The 15,880-nt window shown below is 47.0% G+C and overlaps 1 protein-coding gene across 1 annotated transcript in view; it reads left to right on the top strand.

Annotated features, from left to right (window-relative positions):
* LOC118390648 (follistatin-related protein 4-like) overlaps nucleotides 1–15,880 on the top strand; it is a 294,535-nt gene that overhangs the window by 130,410 nt on the left and 148,245 nt on the right. The window contains exon 4 of the mRNA XM_052529604.1: nucleotides 3,058–3,300. Coding sequence (XP_052385564.1) covers nucleotides 3,058–3,300 — 243 coding nt within the window. The remainder of the gene's footprint in view (nucleotides 1–3,057; nucleotides 3,301–15,880) is intronic.

Genomic DNA, 15,880 nt, shown 5'->3' with positions numbered 1-15,880 from the left:
TCTGTGTGTCTGTGTCTGTCTGTGTCTGTCTGTGTGTCTGTGTCTGTGTGTCTGTGTGTCTGTGTCTGTCTGTGTGTCTGTGTCTGTCTGTGTGTCTGTGTGTCTGTGTCTGTGTGTCTGTGTGTCTGTGTCTGTCTGTGTGTCTGTGTCTGTCTGTGTGTCTGTGTCTGTCTGTGTGTCTGTGTGTCTGTGTGTCTGTGTGTCTGTGTCTGTGTGTCTGTGTGTCTGTGTCTGTCTGTGTGTCTGTGTCTGTCTGTGTGTCTGTGTCCGGAGTCTCCTTTATGTAATGAAATGACTTTCATCCTCTAACAATGGAACCGCACCTTTGTTAATAAATATTCTAGGGCTTTAGATACGATTATACTCAAGGCAGATTTAATTTGTGTTTTCAACTGTTTTATTATAATAGTAGGGATAGAGGTCTTGAGTTGAGCTACAATGGTTTCATAAAAGGGAATTAAACGATGACCCTCTAGAGCATCAAACAATGATGTATTATGCTGAATAATTCTGAATGAAATATTATGCTGAGTGATGCCAATCAGATACACAATATAGTACATTCCTGGACAATAATTCCCCACCTGCCCATGATGCTTCATCGCTGAGGTTGAGATCCCCTGCCTCTCCTCCAAGAAAGGTAGCTTAGCCGCTAACCCCAGTCCAGCATGCCTGTCTCGCCGCAGCCTAGCCGCTAAGCCCAGCCCAGCATCCCTCTCGCGCCGCAGCCTAGCCGCTAACCCCAGCCCAGCATTCCTTTCTCGCTGCAGCCTAGCTGCTAATCCCAGCTCTATCTCCTCTCTCCTCCCAGCCTAGCTCATAACACCAACCCAGCTCTTTCCCAAACCAGGCTTCATAAATCCCAGCTCAGATCCCAACAGGAGAGCGATCCCTCCCAGGCCCCAGGGCCCGGGAAGATCAATCCAAGGTGGAGTGACTGCAAGCCTCAGCAGCTTTTGCCCTGCTTTAAGTGCAAATAGATTCAATCAGCAGGGAGTGAGAGGGCCTCCATGGTGAGGGGTCCGGGACTGACAGGTGCTAGGAGGGATGTGTGAGGAGAAGTAAGGTGCAATGTGTGTATGTGTGTGTGTGTGTGTGTGTGGAATATATTGTTCTTTTTTTTCAAAGGGAGGTGTTAATGAGTGCACCAGAATGGAAAATCACAACACTGTTATTTTCAGTGATTTTATTCACTTTATTTTGGCGCACACAACAGGTGTTCAAAGTGATTAATGTTCTGTCCTCCAACACAACCTGTCCAACCATCCTTCCTATTTTTCATACTGGGTTTTCTTAGTATGATAGGATGCTGTTCAGTACATGTTGTTTTTCAGAGTCTACTGGCAGTCTACCAGTTTAAACCCTGGCTTTCGTCCTGTCTATTCCAGGCTCTGTCAGTGTTTCTTCCCACCTAAACCCTGGCTTTCGTCCTGTCTATTCCAGGCTCTGTCAGTGTTTCTTCCCACGTAAACCCTGGCTTTTGTCCTGTCTATTCCAGGCTCTGTCAGTGTTTCTTCCCACCTAAACCCTGGCTTTCGTCCTGTCTATTCCAGGCTCTGTCAGTGTTTCTTCCCACGTAAACCCTGGCTTTTGTCCTGTCTATTCCAGGCTCTGTCAGTGTTTCTTCCCACCTAAACCCTGGCTTTCGTCCTGTCTATTCCAGGCTCTGTCAGTGTTTCTTCCCACCTAAACCCTGGCTTTCGTCCTGTCTATTCCAGGCTCTGTCAGTGTTTCTTCCCACGTAAACCCTGGCTTTTGTCCTGTCTATTCCAGGCTCTGTCAGTGTTTCTTCCCACCTAAACCCTGGCTTTCGTCCTGTCTATTCCAGTCTCTGTCAGTGTTTCTTCCCACCTAAACCCTGGCTTTCGTCCTGTCTATTCCAGTCTCTGTCAGTGTTTCTTCCCACCTAAACCCTGGCTTTTGTCCTGTCTATTCCAGGCTCTGTCAGTGTTTCTTCCCACCTAAACCCTGGCTTTCGTCCTGTCTATTCCAGGCTCTGTCAGTGTTTCTTCCCACGTAAACCCTGGCTTTCGTCCTGTCTATTCCAGGCTCTGTCAGTGTTTCTTCCCACGTAAACCCTGGCTTTCGTCCTGTCTATTCCAGGCTCTGTCAGTGTTTCTTCCCACCTAAACCCTGGCTTTCGTCCTGTCTATTCCAGTCTCTGTCAGTGTTTCTTCCCACCTAAACCCTGGCTTTCGTCCTGTCTATTCCAGGCTCTGTCAGTGTTTCTTCCCACCTAAACCCTGGCTTTCGTCCTGTCTATTCCAGGCTCTGTCAGTGTTTCTTCCCACCTAAACCCTGGCTTTCGTCCTGTCTATTCCAGTCTCTGTCAGTGTTTCTTCCCACCTAAACCCTGGCTTTCGTCCTGTCTATTCCAGGCTCTGTCAGTGTTTCTTCCCACCTAAACCCTGGCTTTCGTCCTGTCTATTCCAGGCTCTGTCAGTGTTTCTTCCCACCTAAACCCTGGCTTTCGCCCTGTCTATTCCAGGCTCTGTCAGTGTTTCTTCCCACCTAAACCCTGGCTTTCGTCCTGTCTATTCCAGGCTCTGTCAGTGTTTCTTCCCACCTAAACCCTGGCTTTCGTCCTGTCTATTCCAGGCTCTGTCAGTGTTTCTTCCCACCTAAACCCTGGCTTTCGTCCTGTCTATTCCAGGCTCTGTCAGTGTTTCTTCCCACCTAAACCCTGGCTTTCGTCCTGTCTATTCCAGGCTCTGTCAGTGTTTCTTCCCACCTAAACCCTGGCTTTCGTCCTGTCTATTCCAGGCTCTGTCAGTGTTTCTTCCCACCTAAACCCTGGCTTTCGTCCTGTCTATTCCAGGCTCTGTCAGTGTTTCTTCCCACGTAAACCCTGGCTTTCGTCCTGTCTATTCCAGGCTCTGTCAGTGTTTCTTCCCACCTAAACCCTGGCTTTCGTCCTGTCTATTCCAGGCTCTGTCAGTGTTTCTTCCCACCTAAACCCTGGCTTTCGTCCTGTCTATTCCAGTCTCTGTCAGTGTTTCTTCCCACCTAAATCCTGGCTTCCCTCTCTCTCTCTCTCTCTCTCTCTGTTTCTTCCAGTCCACTCTGGGTCAGACGGAGGACCCTGCAGGAGGACATACTGTGGGAGGGGCCGCCAGTGTGTGCTGCTGGAGGTGACGGGCCGGGCAGAGTGTGTGTGCCAGGAGAAGTGTCGGCCCACCTTTGTGCCGGTGTGCGGCTCCGACGGCAGGTTCTACGAGAACCACTGTGAGGTGTACCGCACCGCCTGCCTGCAGAAGAGACGGATCTACGTGGTGCACAGCAAGGACTGCTTCTTCAAAGGTAGAACCACATCACCACACAGTGATGTTGTTATTATTGAACATGTTGATGTTCTGATACCAAACAAGTCAAATTGAAAAGATACCATTTTGTTTAATGAATCAAAGGAACTCTAAAACCCGAAGCTGGGAGATAATTAAATTCACACACTGCAACTGTGAGTTACAAACAAAACATTCTCTAGAAGTTGTGCTAATTATGTCAGTTGAGGACACAGAATTCCTTCTTAAAATACAGACAGCAAGAAAAACAGTGACGGATGGCTAGACTTTATTTTTCTAAGTAATTCTTTCATTCAATACAAATGGAGTCAAACAAATGGGGCATTAAATAAATGAAAGAGGGAAATTATTTGTGCCTCATCCGTTTGTAGTCTGTGTCCTGGCACTCAAGGCTATTGTCCTGGAAACCATATCATTGCACAGATTGGTCTCTTACCGTATGCAGTCTCCATTATAAGAGGTTTTATTCAGCTTCTATATGCTTTTATATTGTATTATGATTCATTTCAATGAATGAATTGAGACAGTTCCTAAAACTGAAAACTGAACATTGCCCACTAAACAATGTTAGAATAATGTAAGCCGAATGGCAGGCTTATATATAGGAAATGTCCTTTACATGTATAAGCATCCCAGCAATATCTAACATCTGCACATATTTTCTGTCAAACTTGCAACTTCAGTTTGCTAACAGCTTCAATTCATAACAAATTACCACAGATCACAAATACTGCATTGATTATCATTGGACTCCCAGACCCTTCCCTCCTGTACAAATGTGCAATTCAGGAAACAAATCCTGCCTTATTATCCACAATGCAGACCACCCACTCAGTCACTGCTTCAACCTCCTGCCATCAGGATGTAGCTACTGGTCGGTAAAAGGCCACTCTAATACAATATAACAGTAGTAGTACTCTAATGTTAAACTCCTCTGTTTCACTGTTGATACTGGGACAGTGAAGGTTGTGTCTTGTTGTTACACATCACACTGAACAATGTAACAGCCAGTAGGCAGCACTACATCTATTATTTACTGACTGTTTCCCTGTTGATGTTTCCTGCTTTTCATTGCTTGGTCTGGGATGGGGAAGGCTGTGTCTTGCTGTCTACCTGGTGAAAAATCATGTCCTCTTGAAGACCTGTGAACAGTATCCATCGAGTCCTTACTGTCTACAATAACGCCTGCATGACTGGCTGAGGAGGCAATGCCCCTACGCGTCTCTCCTCCTCTAAAGATAATTTCCCATTTTGACCGGGACAGTAAAACACAGTAATTATCGGCCTTATGCTTCTATCAATAGCAGCAAGTAGCGGAGTACAGTACATGGTTTACAATAGTGTCATGTGAAGCTGGGTCCAGGTAGTTAGAGAGGAGAAGTGAACATGCAGAAATGTTCTGTCATCTCACATCCGAGTGCCAGAGATCCCCGGCAGACACTGCCATGCATGCTTCATTCAAATTAGGCAGGTGTTCAATCGCAACATTACACTTGATTACCGTTTCAGTGCAAGCCAGCGACGGAAGAGGCTCACATAAGTAGTAATGCTTAAATGTCAGTGAAGACGTATTTGTTTACCTTCCTGTGCGAAGAGCGGTGGGGTGGAACATTATAGAGTCTGCTGAAAATGCAAGGATTAGGTACAGATGTAGGATATTCATTTGAAGCCAGTTTTCTACAGTAGAAAAAGAATTCTGTAGCAACATGAAATGTGAATCATTACATGGATTGTAATGAATGGACATTTTTGTAGTTGTTGATGCACTTTTCGTGAGGGAATATCAAGTCTTCATTTTCAAGATGGAAATGACAAACTTCAGAAGCCTTTTAAAACCTCAAATACACAACTAGTTTTACATTTGCTGCACTGCAAAAGGGTGATCAAATTGAAATCCTATATCTGTTATGTACTATAAATAGGATGGAGTCTAACTTTAATACAGCATTATGACATCAACTGGTATTTATAAGACTGTCACCACCATTATCAACCGTACAAAAGCATGCAGAAATAGACTAAAGTGTTGATTTTTCTAAAACCGCAAAAGAATCAGTACGAGATTGAAGGATTCAGAGCAAAAAAAAAAGATTATTCTATCAAATGATGACTGAAAACCAGCTGTCCTCTAAGAACCATTTTAAATGGTTAAGTATTATGGACAAAATGAGTCAGGGTGAAGGGGATTGGCATAACAGTCCCTTATCTACAGAAAACTGTACAAAACCCATGTTTTACTATGGCTTTCCTTATGGATGGATACAAGGTGGAGGAGGACATATAGGAAATGACTTAAGGCTTCTTCCCCTCAACACCTTATTCCTGTTTCCCCCACACAGAAATACTCTTTCAACCCCTTTGTCAACCAATCATTTTGAAGCCAATAGGAAGAGATTGCAGCCTGCCATCCACTCAATAGTATTGATGTAAGCCTTTGGCTCTTGGCCATTGGCCTGTGACAAGCTGGAGATATGATTGTGGGCTGCTCTCGAAATGCCTATGGAATCCTGGCTCAGGCTTTTGTCGTATTTCGTGGTGACGTTACTTTAGTGTTTCAACAGGGAGTGTAGTTGATGGGAATACAATAAATCACCAGTCATCTCACATCTCACCAGTATGCCACATTCAGGTGGCATACTGTACATCCTTGAACACACGCAAACACAAATGTACATGCACAGCACACTGAGACACACAGATCACCCACACAAGAACTGGTCAGCAAACTACCCCACAGTACAACTCCATTGCTTGATTGGAAATAAATACAAACAAGAGAACAACTTTGTTTGCCCTTGTTTTTACTTCTGAACAACATCCCGGGTCAGGCCCATTTCCCGACCCCCTTTAATTAAAACAACGCTCGCTAAAACAATCCAAACAGAGCTAACAGAACTAACATGGCTGATTATTTGAATATCTTTCATCTCCTGAATGATGGACCACAACAAAGCACAGCCTGTTCTGCTGCAGCCTGCAGCACAGCGGGAGGTCTGTGAAGCAGCCAGGCTGACCGACCGATTTCTTCTTCCCATTCAGCCAGCCCAATGCAACGCCCCCATCTTCCAACACAGACGGGGTGAAGTTACAACTCACCAGCAGGTGTCCTAAATGGTCCCCTTCTCCCTACCCTTCTCCCTACCCTACCTCCTACCCTCGTCCCACCCTTCTCCCTACCCTTCTCCCTACCCCACCTCCTACCCTACCTCCTACCCTTCTCTATACCCTTCACCCTACCCTACCTCCTACCCTTCTCTATACCCTTCACCCTACCCTACCTCCTACCCTTCTCCCTACCCTTTTCCTACCCTTCTCCCACCCTTCTTCCTACCCTTCCTCCTTCCCTTCCTTCTACCCTTCATCCTACCCTTCTCCCTACACTTTTCCTACCCTTCTCCCACCCTTCTTCCTACCCTTCTGCCTACCCTTCCTCCTTCCCCTCCTTCTACCCTTCATCCTACCCTTCTCCCTACCCTTCCTCCTTCCCTTATGCCTACCCTTCTTCCTACCCTTCCTCCTTCCCTTATGCCTACCCTTCCTCCTTCCCTTCCTTCTGCCCTTCATCCTACCCTTCTCCCTACCCTTCCTCCTTCCCTTATGCCTACCCTTCTCCCTACCCTTCCGCCTTCCCTTCTGCCTACCCTTCCTCCTTCCCTTCCTTCTACCCTTCATCCTACCCTTCTCCCTACCCTTCCTCATTCCCTTATACCTACCCTTCTCCCTACCCTTCCTCCTTCCCTTATGCCTACCCTTCTCCCTACCCTTCCGCCTTCCCTTCTGCCTACCCTTCCTCCTTCCCTTCCTTCTACCCTTCATCCTACCCTTCTCCCTACCCTTCCTCATTCCCTTATGCCTACCCTTCTCCCTACCCTTCCTCCTTCCCTTATGCCTACCCTTCTCCCTACCCTTCCGCCTTCCCTTCTGCCTACCCTTCCTCCTTCCCTTCCTTCTACCCTTCATCCTACCCTTCTCCCTACCCTTCCTCCTTCCCTTCTGCCTACCCTTCCTCCTTCCCTTCCTTCTACCCATCATCCTACCCTTCTCCCTACCCTTCTCCCTACCCTTTTCCTACCCTTCTCCCTACCCTTCCTCCTTCCCTTCTGCCTACCCTTCCTCCTTCCCTTCCCTCTACCCTTCATCCTACCCTTCTCCCTGCCCTTCCTCCTTCGCTTATGCCTACCCTTCTCCCTACCCTTCCTCCTTCCCTTATTCCTACCCTTCCTCCTTCCCTTCCTTCTACCCTTCATCCTACCCTTCTCCCTACCTTTCCTCCTTCCCTTATGCCTACCCTTCTCACTACCCTTCCTCCTTCCCTTCTGCCTACCCTTCCTCCTTCCCTTCTGCCTACCCTTCGTCCTTCCCTTCCTTCTACCCATCATCCTACCCTTCTCCCTACCCTTCTCCCTACCCTTTTCCTACCCTTCTCCCTACCCTTCCTCCTTCCCTTCTGCCTACCCTTCCTCCTTCCCTTCCTTCTACCCTTCATCCTACCCTTCTCCCTACCCTTCCTCCTTCGCTTATGCCTACCCTTCTCCCTACCCTTCCTCCTTCCCTTATTCCTACCCTTCCTCCTTCCCTTCCTTCTACCCTTCATCCTACCCTTCTCCCTACCCTTCCTCCTTCCCTTATGCCTACCCTTCTCCCTACCCTTCCCCCTTCCCTTCTGCCTACCCTTCCTCCTTCCCCTCCTTCTACCCTTCATCCTACCCTTCTACCTACCCTTCCTCCTTCCCTTATGCCTACCCTTCCTCCTTCCCTTCCTTCTGCCCTTCATCCTACCCTACGCCCTACCCTTCCTCCTTCCCTTATGCCTACCCTTCACCCTACCCTTCTGCCTTCCCTTCTGCCTACCCTTCCTCCTTCCCTTCCTTCTACCCTTCATCCTACCCTTCTCCCTACCCTTCCTCCTTCCCTTATGCCTACCCTTCTCCCTACCCTTCCTCCTTCCCTTATGCCTACCCTTCTCCCTACCCTTCCACCTTCCCTTCTGCCTACCCTTCCTCCTTCCCTTCCTTCTACCCTTCATCCTACCCTTCTCCCTACCCTTCCTCCTTCCCTTCTGCCTACCCTTCATCCTACCCTTCTCCCTACCCTTCCTCCTTCCCTTATGTCTACCCTTCTCCCTACCCTTCCTCCTTCCCTTAAGCCTACCATTCTCCCTACCCTTCCTCCTTCCCTTCTGCCTACCCTTCCTCCTTCCCTTCCTTCTACCCTTCATCCTACCCTTCTCCCTACCCTTCCTCCTTCCCTTATGCCTACCCTTCTCCCTACCCTTCCTCCTTCCCTTATGCCTACCCTTCCTCCTTTCCTTCCTTCTAACCTTCATCCTACCCTTCTCCCTACCCTTCCTCCTTCCCTTATGCCTACCCTTCTCCCTACCCTTCCTCCTTCCCTTATGCCTACCCTTCCTCGTTTCCTACCTTCTACCCTTCATCCTACCCTTCTCCCTACCCTTCCTCCTTCCCTTATGCCTACCCTTCTCCCTACCCTTCCTCCTTCCCTTCTGCCTACCCTTCCTCCTTCCCTTCTGCCTACCCTTCCTCCTTCCCTTCCTTCTACCCTTCATCCTACCCTTCTCCCTACCCTTCCTCCTCCCCTTATGCCTACCCTTCCTCCTTCCCTTCCTTCTACCCTTCATCCTACCCTTCTCCCTACCCTTCCTCCTTCCCTTATGCCTACCCTTCTGCCTACCCTTCCTCCTTCCCTTCTGCCTACCCTTCCTCCTTCCCTTCTGCCGACCCTTCCTCCTTCCCTTCCTTCTACCCTTCATCCTACCCTTATCCCTACCCTTCCTCCTTCCCTTATGCCTACCCTTCCTCCTTCCCTTCCTTCTACCCTTCATCCTACCCTTCTCCCTACCCTTCCTCCTTCCCTTATGCCTACCCTTCTCCCTACCCTTCCTCCTTCCCTTCCTTCTACCCTTCATCCTACCCTTCTCCCTACCCTTCCTCCTTCCCTTCTCCCTACCCTTCCTCCTTCCCTTATGCCTACCCTTCTCCCTACCCTTCCTCCTTCCCTTCTCCCTACCCTTCCTCCTTCCCTTCTCCCTTCCTCCTTCCCTTCTCCCTACCCTTCCTCCTTCCCCTATGCCTACCATTCTCCCTAAATTGACCACGGTCAAAAGTATTGCACTAGGGAATAGGGTGTTTTTTGGGATGAGGCCCCAGCCTGTAGATTGCGTTTAAAAATGACTCTACCAGGGTCAGACCGAGTTCAGAAACAAGCAATTGAGGGGCCATTGCCGCTCCTCGCGATTCTTGATAATGATCAATCGGACACGTCACACGTCGGACAAATTAGAGCAACAGCGATGGGTGGAAGTTCACTTGTCCTCCTCTTCTGTTTTTCTTCTCTCAACATTTGACTGCTCTCTGGTCTCTTATCGGTCTGCTTGGTTTGATGTCTGGCTGCGGTTATTGCATTAGCTATCAAAACTGCTTTTCACTGTGCCCTGTGCCTACTGTGTGGACTCTTTTCTTAAGTGTCTGTCTTATTGCTTGCTGATCTTTGACCCCTTGTGTCTAAAGCCATTAGCCCAGTTACAAAAACACTTTGGTTTTGGAGGAGTAGATCAGTTTCAGGCACAGTTCACGCCCTGCAGACCTCAGCCAACTGCTTGCAGGGCCACCCGGGTTCACAGTGTGAAGCGGAGGTCTGAAATGCTCCTGACTCTGTACACAAGCCAGTAATGTACATGATGCTGAATACTGTGCAGTATATGGCTCATCATACCACTGCACTGTCATGTCATTTTACAGCTACATCAAATTGTTTTACTCTCATTATTCTAAGTATGAATTGCTTCTAAGTTATACACACAAGCTGGACCTGTTCTGTCTGTAGTTTTCCTACTTCCAAGAATGTCATTGTTTTAATGTCATATTAAACAATGTTGAGCATTATTTTGTACTGAAACGGAATAGACTGAGTATACAAAACATTAAGTTACAAAACGTCATACTATTGAAGTTGTCTGGATGTCCTTTGGGTGGTGGACCAATCTCGCTATACTCAGGAAACTGTTGTGTGAAAAACCTAGCAGCGGTGCAGTTCTTGACACAAACCGGTGCGCCTGGGACCTACTACCAAACCCCGTTCAAAGGCACTTCAGTATTTTGTCTTGCCCATTCACCCTCTAAATGGCATACATACACCATCCACGTCACACACACACCATCCACGTCTGACATACACCATCCACGTCACACACACACCATCCACGTCTCACATACACCATCCACGTCTCACATACACCATCCACGTCACACATACACCATCCACGTCACACATACACCATCCACGTCTCACATACACCATCCACGTCACACATACACCATCCACGTCACACATACACCATCCACGTCTCACATACACCATCCACGTCTCACATACACCATCCACGTCTCACATACACCATCCACGTCACACATACACCATCCACGTCACACACACACCATCCACGTCACACATACACCATCCACGTCACACATACACCATCCACGTCTCACATACACCATCCACGTCACACATACACCATCCACGTCACACATACACCATCCACGTCACACATACACCATCCACGTCTCACATACACCATCCACGTCTCACATACACCATCCACGTCTCACATACACCATCCACGTCACACATACACCATCCACGTCACACATACACCATCCACGTCTCACATACACCATCCACGTCTCACATACACCATCCACGTCTCACATACACCATCCACGTCACACATACACCATCCACGTCACACATACACCATCCACGTCTCACATACACCATCCACGTCACACATACACCATCCACGTCAAACATACACCATCCACGTCACACATACACCATCCACGTCACACACACACCATCCACGTCACACATACACCATCCACGTCACACATACACCATCCACGTCACACATACACCATCCACGTCTCACATACACCATCCACGTCTCACATACACCATCCACGTCACACATACACCATCCACGTCAAACATACACCATCCACGTCACACATACACCATCCACGTCAAACATACACCATCCACGTCACACATACACCATCCACGTCACACATACACCATCCACGTCTCACATACACCATCCACGTCACACATACACCATCCACGTCTCACATACACCATCCACGTCTCACATACACTATCCACGTCTCACATACACCATCCACGTCTCACATACACCATCCACGTCACACATACACCATCCACGTCACACATACACCATCCACGTCTCACATACACCATCCACGTCTCACATACACCATCCACGTCTCACATACACCATCCACGTCTCACATACAACATACACCATCCACGTCTCACATACACCATCCACGTCTCACATACACCATCCACGTCACACATACACCATCCCTGTCTCAAGTGTCTCACGGCTTAACCATCCTTATTTAACCTGTTTATCAACAAGGGTTCATAGCGTTCACCTGGATTCACCTGGTCAGGCAACAGTATGTCATGGAAAGAGCAGGTGTTCATAATGTTTTGTACACTCAGTTTACGTACCGGTTAGTCGAGGTAATTGAGGTTATATGTACATGTAGGTAGAGTTAAAGTGACTATGCATAGATTATAAACAGAGAGTAGCAGCAGCGTAACAGAGGGGTCTGGGTAGCCCTCTGATTAGCTGTTCATGAATCTTATGGCTTGGGGGTAGAAGCTGTTATGACCTAGACTTGGTGCTCCGTTACCACTTGCTGTGCGGTAGCAGAGAGAATAGTCTATGACTAGGGTAGCTGGTGTCTTTGACCATTTTTAGGGCCTTCCTCTGACACCTATAATTTCACCTATATTAACTATATTTCCTATATTTCTTTTGATCAGAAAAAGTATTGCATTATGGACCTTGGTCAAAAGAGCCTCTTCACACTTACTAGACTTTTCGTAAAAATACAGTTGGCAGCACCTATTACTCGAATGTAAACTTGCGTACTTGCTACGTCTCGACCACTACCTACGGAGGTAGCGCATGACACCTGCCTGACAGTTGCAACCCTTGAAGCAGGGTAGTGTAAACAGAATTGTCTCGTTGAGCAAGCAGCTCTACAGTAAAAATGGTAATAGCAGAGCAATGTTTTTGAAACAGTCGAAATGTATAGACATTTTCCTAATATTTGAGACTTGTTTTGTGTTTTTACCTGAAATTGCAGTAACAGCCTGATACATTCTGAAATTGTCCCAGTAACTGCTGGCTGCACTGAGCCAGGTAAAAGTATGGAAGCCCATCATCATCACCTAAAACATGTCAAATGATCATACACATAGATGTTTTTCGTTTGTAACATTGTGTGGTGATGGGTGGGAAATTGTTTTCTTGGGGCGAAAACCTAACCAACTATAGAATTCTCTTTCGCCACACCGCTCCTCAGTCTCTCCTTCATATTTTGTAGTGGGAACAGGGCCTAAACTGTGCCACTTCTATTGTAAAGTTGTGCAGGGCACATATAACTTCCTGAGAAACTATCATTCCTTCTTATTCTTATTCAGGGCTGTGCTGTTGAGTGTTTTGCCAGCCAGATGTGATGTGGCCATGCCCCAGTTCCCCCTTGACAGCACTTTTTTGTTATTAACAAACCTTCTAACAATCCCCATCCTTCTCAGTTCTCTCATGAACACGTCCCCCTACCCGTCCTCACGGTCACGTGCTCACCTATATTAAGTTTATTCCTCCCCACAGATTCATTATGTGAAAGTAGTATTTGCTGTGTGGAAATGGATGCCCTGTCCCGGATAGAAATGTCCCCAGCTCCTCCATTAGTCCCCTGTATTATACATACCACTCGCACCTATGAAAATAGAAAGGTCTTCTGGTCGCTGTACATGCTGGTGAGCTGGTGAACATTCACAGACAGTTTGACTACAGAGCCATTACAGCCCAGCGGTCCCTGCCTGCCAACGCCCTGGTCCTAGCCCAGATCTTTTAACTTCCTCCACTGCGAATGCCGGCACAGATGGAGAACAAAACACGCCCACGGTTACCGTTTAGACAAAATGGCCGTGCTGTGGCGTTGTAGTGTTTTGGCTCAGTAGGGACAAGTTGGGACAGCTTAACTGTGCATGGTGCTTTTAAGGCTATCAGACCCTGCTTTTATGGACCATTGTGCCATCTTCCTGTTTGTCACATCGTATACTAAAACCCCTCTCGTGGACATGAGGCAGTCAGCCAACATACTGTTCACACCAGACCCGGGCTGGATCCCAAATGACATTGTGTTTCCTTTATAGTGCACTACTTTTGACTAGAGCCCTATGGGCTACTGTATATACACACTGTATATTTTTATACTGGATTTTTGATATAGCTCACTTAATAAATCTACTGCTGTACATGTCAGTTTTAGTTTAGCTTGTGTAAATTCCCCCGGTGTACACACAGTGCATTCAGAAAGTATTCAGACCCCTTGACTTTTTCCACATTTTGTTTGTCACGGTAGATTTCCTCCTCTTCCTCTGAAGAGGTGAAACAAGGATCGGACCAATATGCAGCGTGGTAGGTGTCCATGTTTTAATAGTGAAAACTGAACATGAACACAAATACAAAATATCAAAGTGACCTGGCAACAAAACAGTCCCGTGTGGCACAAACACAGACACAGGAAAAAATCACCCACAAAATACCCAAAGAACATGGCTGCCTAAATATGGTTCCCAATCAGAGACAACGATAAGCACCTGCCTCTAAGTGAGAACCAATCTAGGCAACCATAGACTTACATAAACCACCTAGAAAGAAAACAGCCCCACAAACATACAAAACCCCTAGATAAGACAAAACACATACATCACCCATGTCACACCCTGACCTGACCAAAATAACAAGGAAAACAAAGAACACTAAGATCAGGGTGTGACATTGTTACGTTGCAGCCTTATTCTAAAGTTGATTAAAACTCTTTTTTTCTCATCAATCTACACACAATACCTCATAATGACAAAGCAAAAACATGTTTTTTATTTATTTTAGCAAATATCACATTTACATAAGTATTCATACCCTTTACTAAATACTTTGTTGAAGCACCTTTGGCAGACTTCGAGTCTATGACGCTACATGCTTGGAACACCTGTATTTTTTGTAGTTTCTCTCATTCTTCTCTGCAGATCCTCTCCAGCTCTGTCAGGTTGGATGGGGAGCATCACTGCACAGCTATTTTCAGGCCTCTCCAGAGGTGTTCGATCGGGTTAAATTCCAGGCTCTGGCTGGGCCACTCAAGGACATTCAGAGACATGTCCCGAAGCCACTCCTGTGTTGTCTTGGCTGTGTACCCCAGTCTGAGATCCTGAGCGCACTGGAGCAGGTTTTCATCAATGATCTCTCTGTACTTTGCTCCGTTCATCTTTCCCTTGATCCTGACTAGTCTCCCAGTCCTTGGCACTGAAAAACATCCCCACGGCATGATGCTGCCACCACCGTAGGGATGGTGCCAGGTTCCTCCGGACGTGACGTTTGGCATTCAGTCCAAATAGTTCAATCTTGGTTTAATCAGATCAGAGAATCTTGTTCCACATGGTCTGAGAGTCCGTTAGGGGCCTTTTGGCAAAGTTCAAGCGGGCTGTCATGTGCCTTTTACTGAGGGGTGGCTTACGTCTGGCCACTCTACTATAAAGGCCTTATTGGTGGAGTGCTGCTTAGATGGAAACATCTCTAAGGGTCTGAATACTTATGTAAGGTATTTCTGTTCTTTGATACATTTGCAAACATTCCTAAAAACCTGTTTTCGCTTTGTCATTATGGGGTACTTTGTGTAGATTGACGATATAATCTATTAGAATAACGCTGTAACGTAACAAAATGTGGAAAAAGTAAAAGGGCCTGAATACTTTCCGAAGGCACTGTATGTATAGCTTGCAGTTTGATACTGTTACAGTGCCATTTGGGTTGTTAATTGGATTCGTCGCACACTGTTCTTGATTTCTTGCCTTTTTTTTTCTTTACATATTAGCTGTTTGACATTTGACTGCTTTGTTAAAAACTAAATTCAGCAAAAAATAAAATAAACGTCCTCTCACTGTCAACTGCATTTATTTTTTTGTGTAAATATTTGTATGAACATAAGATTCAACAACTGAGAATTTAACTGAACAAGTTCCACAGACAAGTGACTAACAGAAATGTAATAATGTGTCCCTGAACAAGGGGGGTCAAAAATTAAAAGTAACAGTCAGTATCTGGTGTGGCCACCAGCTGCATTAAGTACTGCAGTGCATCTCCTCCTCATGGACTGCACCAGATTTGCCAGTTCTTGCTGTGAGATGTTACCACACTCTTCCACCAAGGCACCTGCAAGTTCCCTGACATTTCTGGGGGGAATGGACCTCGCCCTCACCCTCCGATCCAACCGGTCCCAGACGTGCTCAATGGGATTGCAATCCGGGCTTTCGCTGGCCATGGCAGAACACTAACATCCCTGTCTTGCAGGAACTCATGCACAGAACGAGCAGTATGGCTGGTGGCATTGCCATGCTGGAGGGTCATGTCAGGATGAGCCTGCAGGAAGGCTACCACATGAGGGAGGAGGATGTCTTCC

Source organism: Oncorhynchus keta, chromosome 11, assembly GCF_023373465.1.
Source record: "Oncorhynchus keta strain PuntledgeMale-10-30-2019 chromosome 11, Oket_V2, whole genome shotgun sequence".
NCBI classification, from domain to species: Eukaryota; Metazoa; Chordata; class Actinopteri; order Salmoniformes; family Salmonidae; genus Oncorhynchus; species Oncorhynchus keta.
Note: the sequence above shows the minus strand (reverse complement) of the source record. Positions and strands in the feature narration are given on the sequence as shown.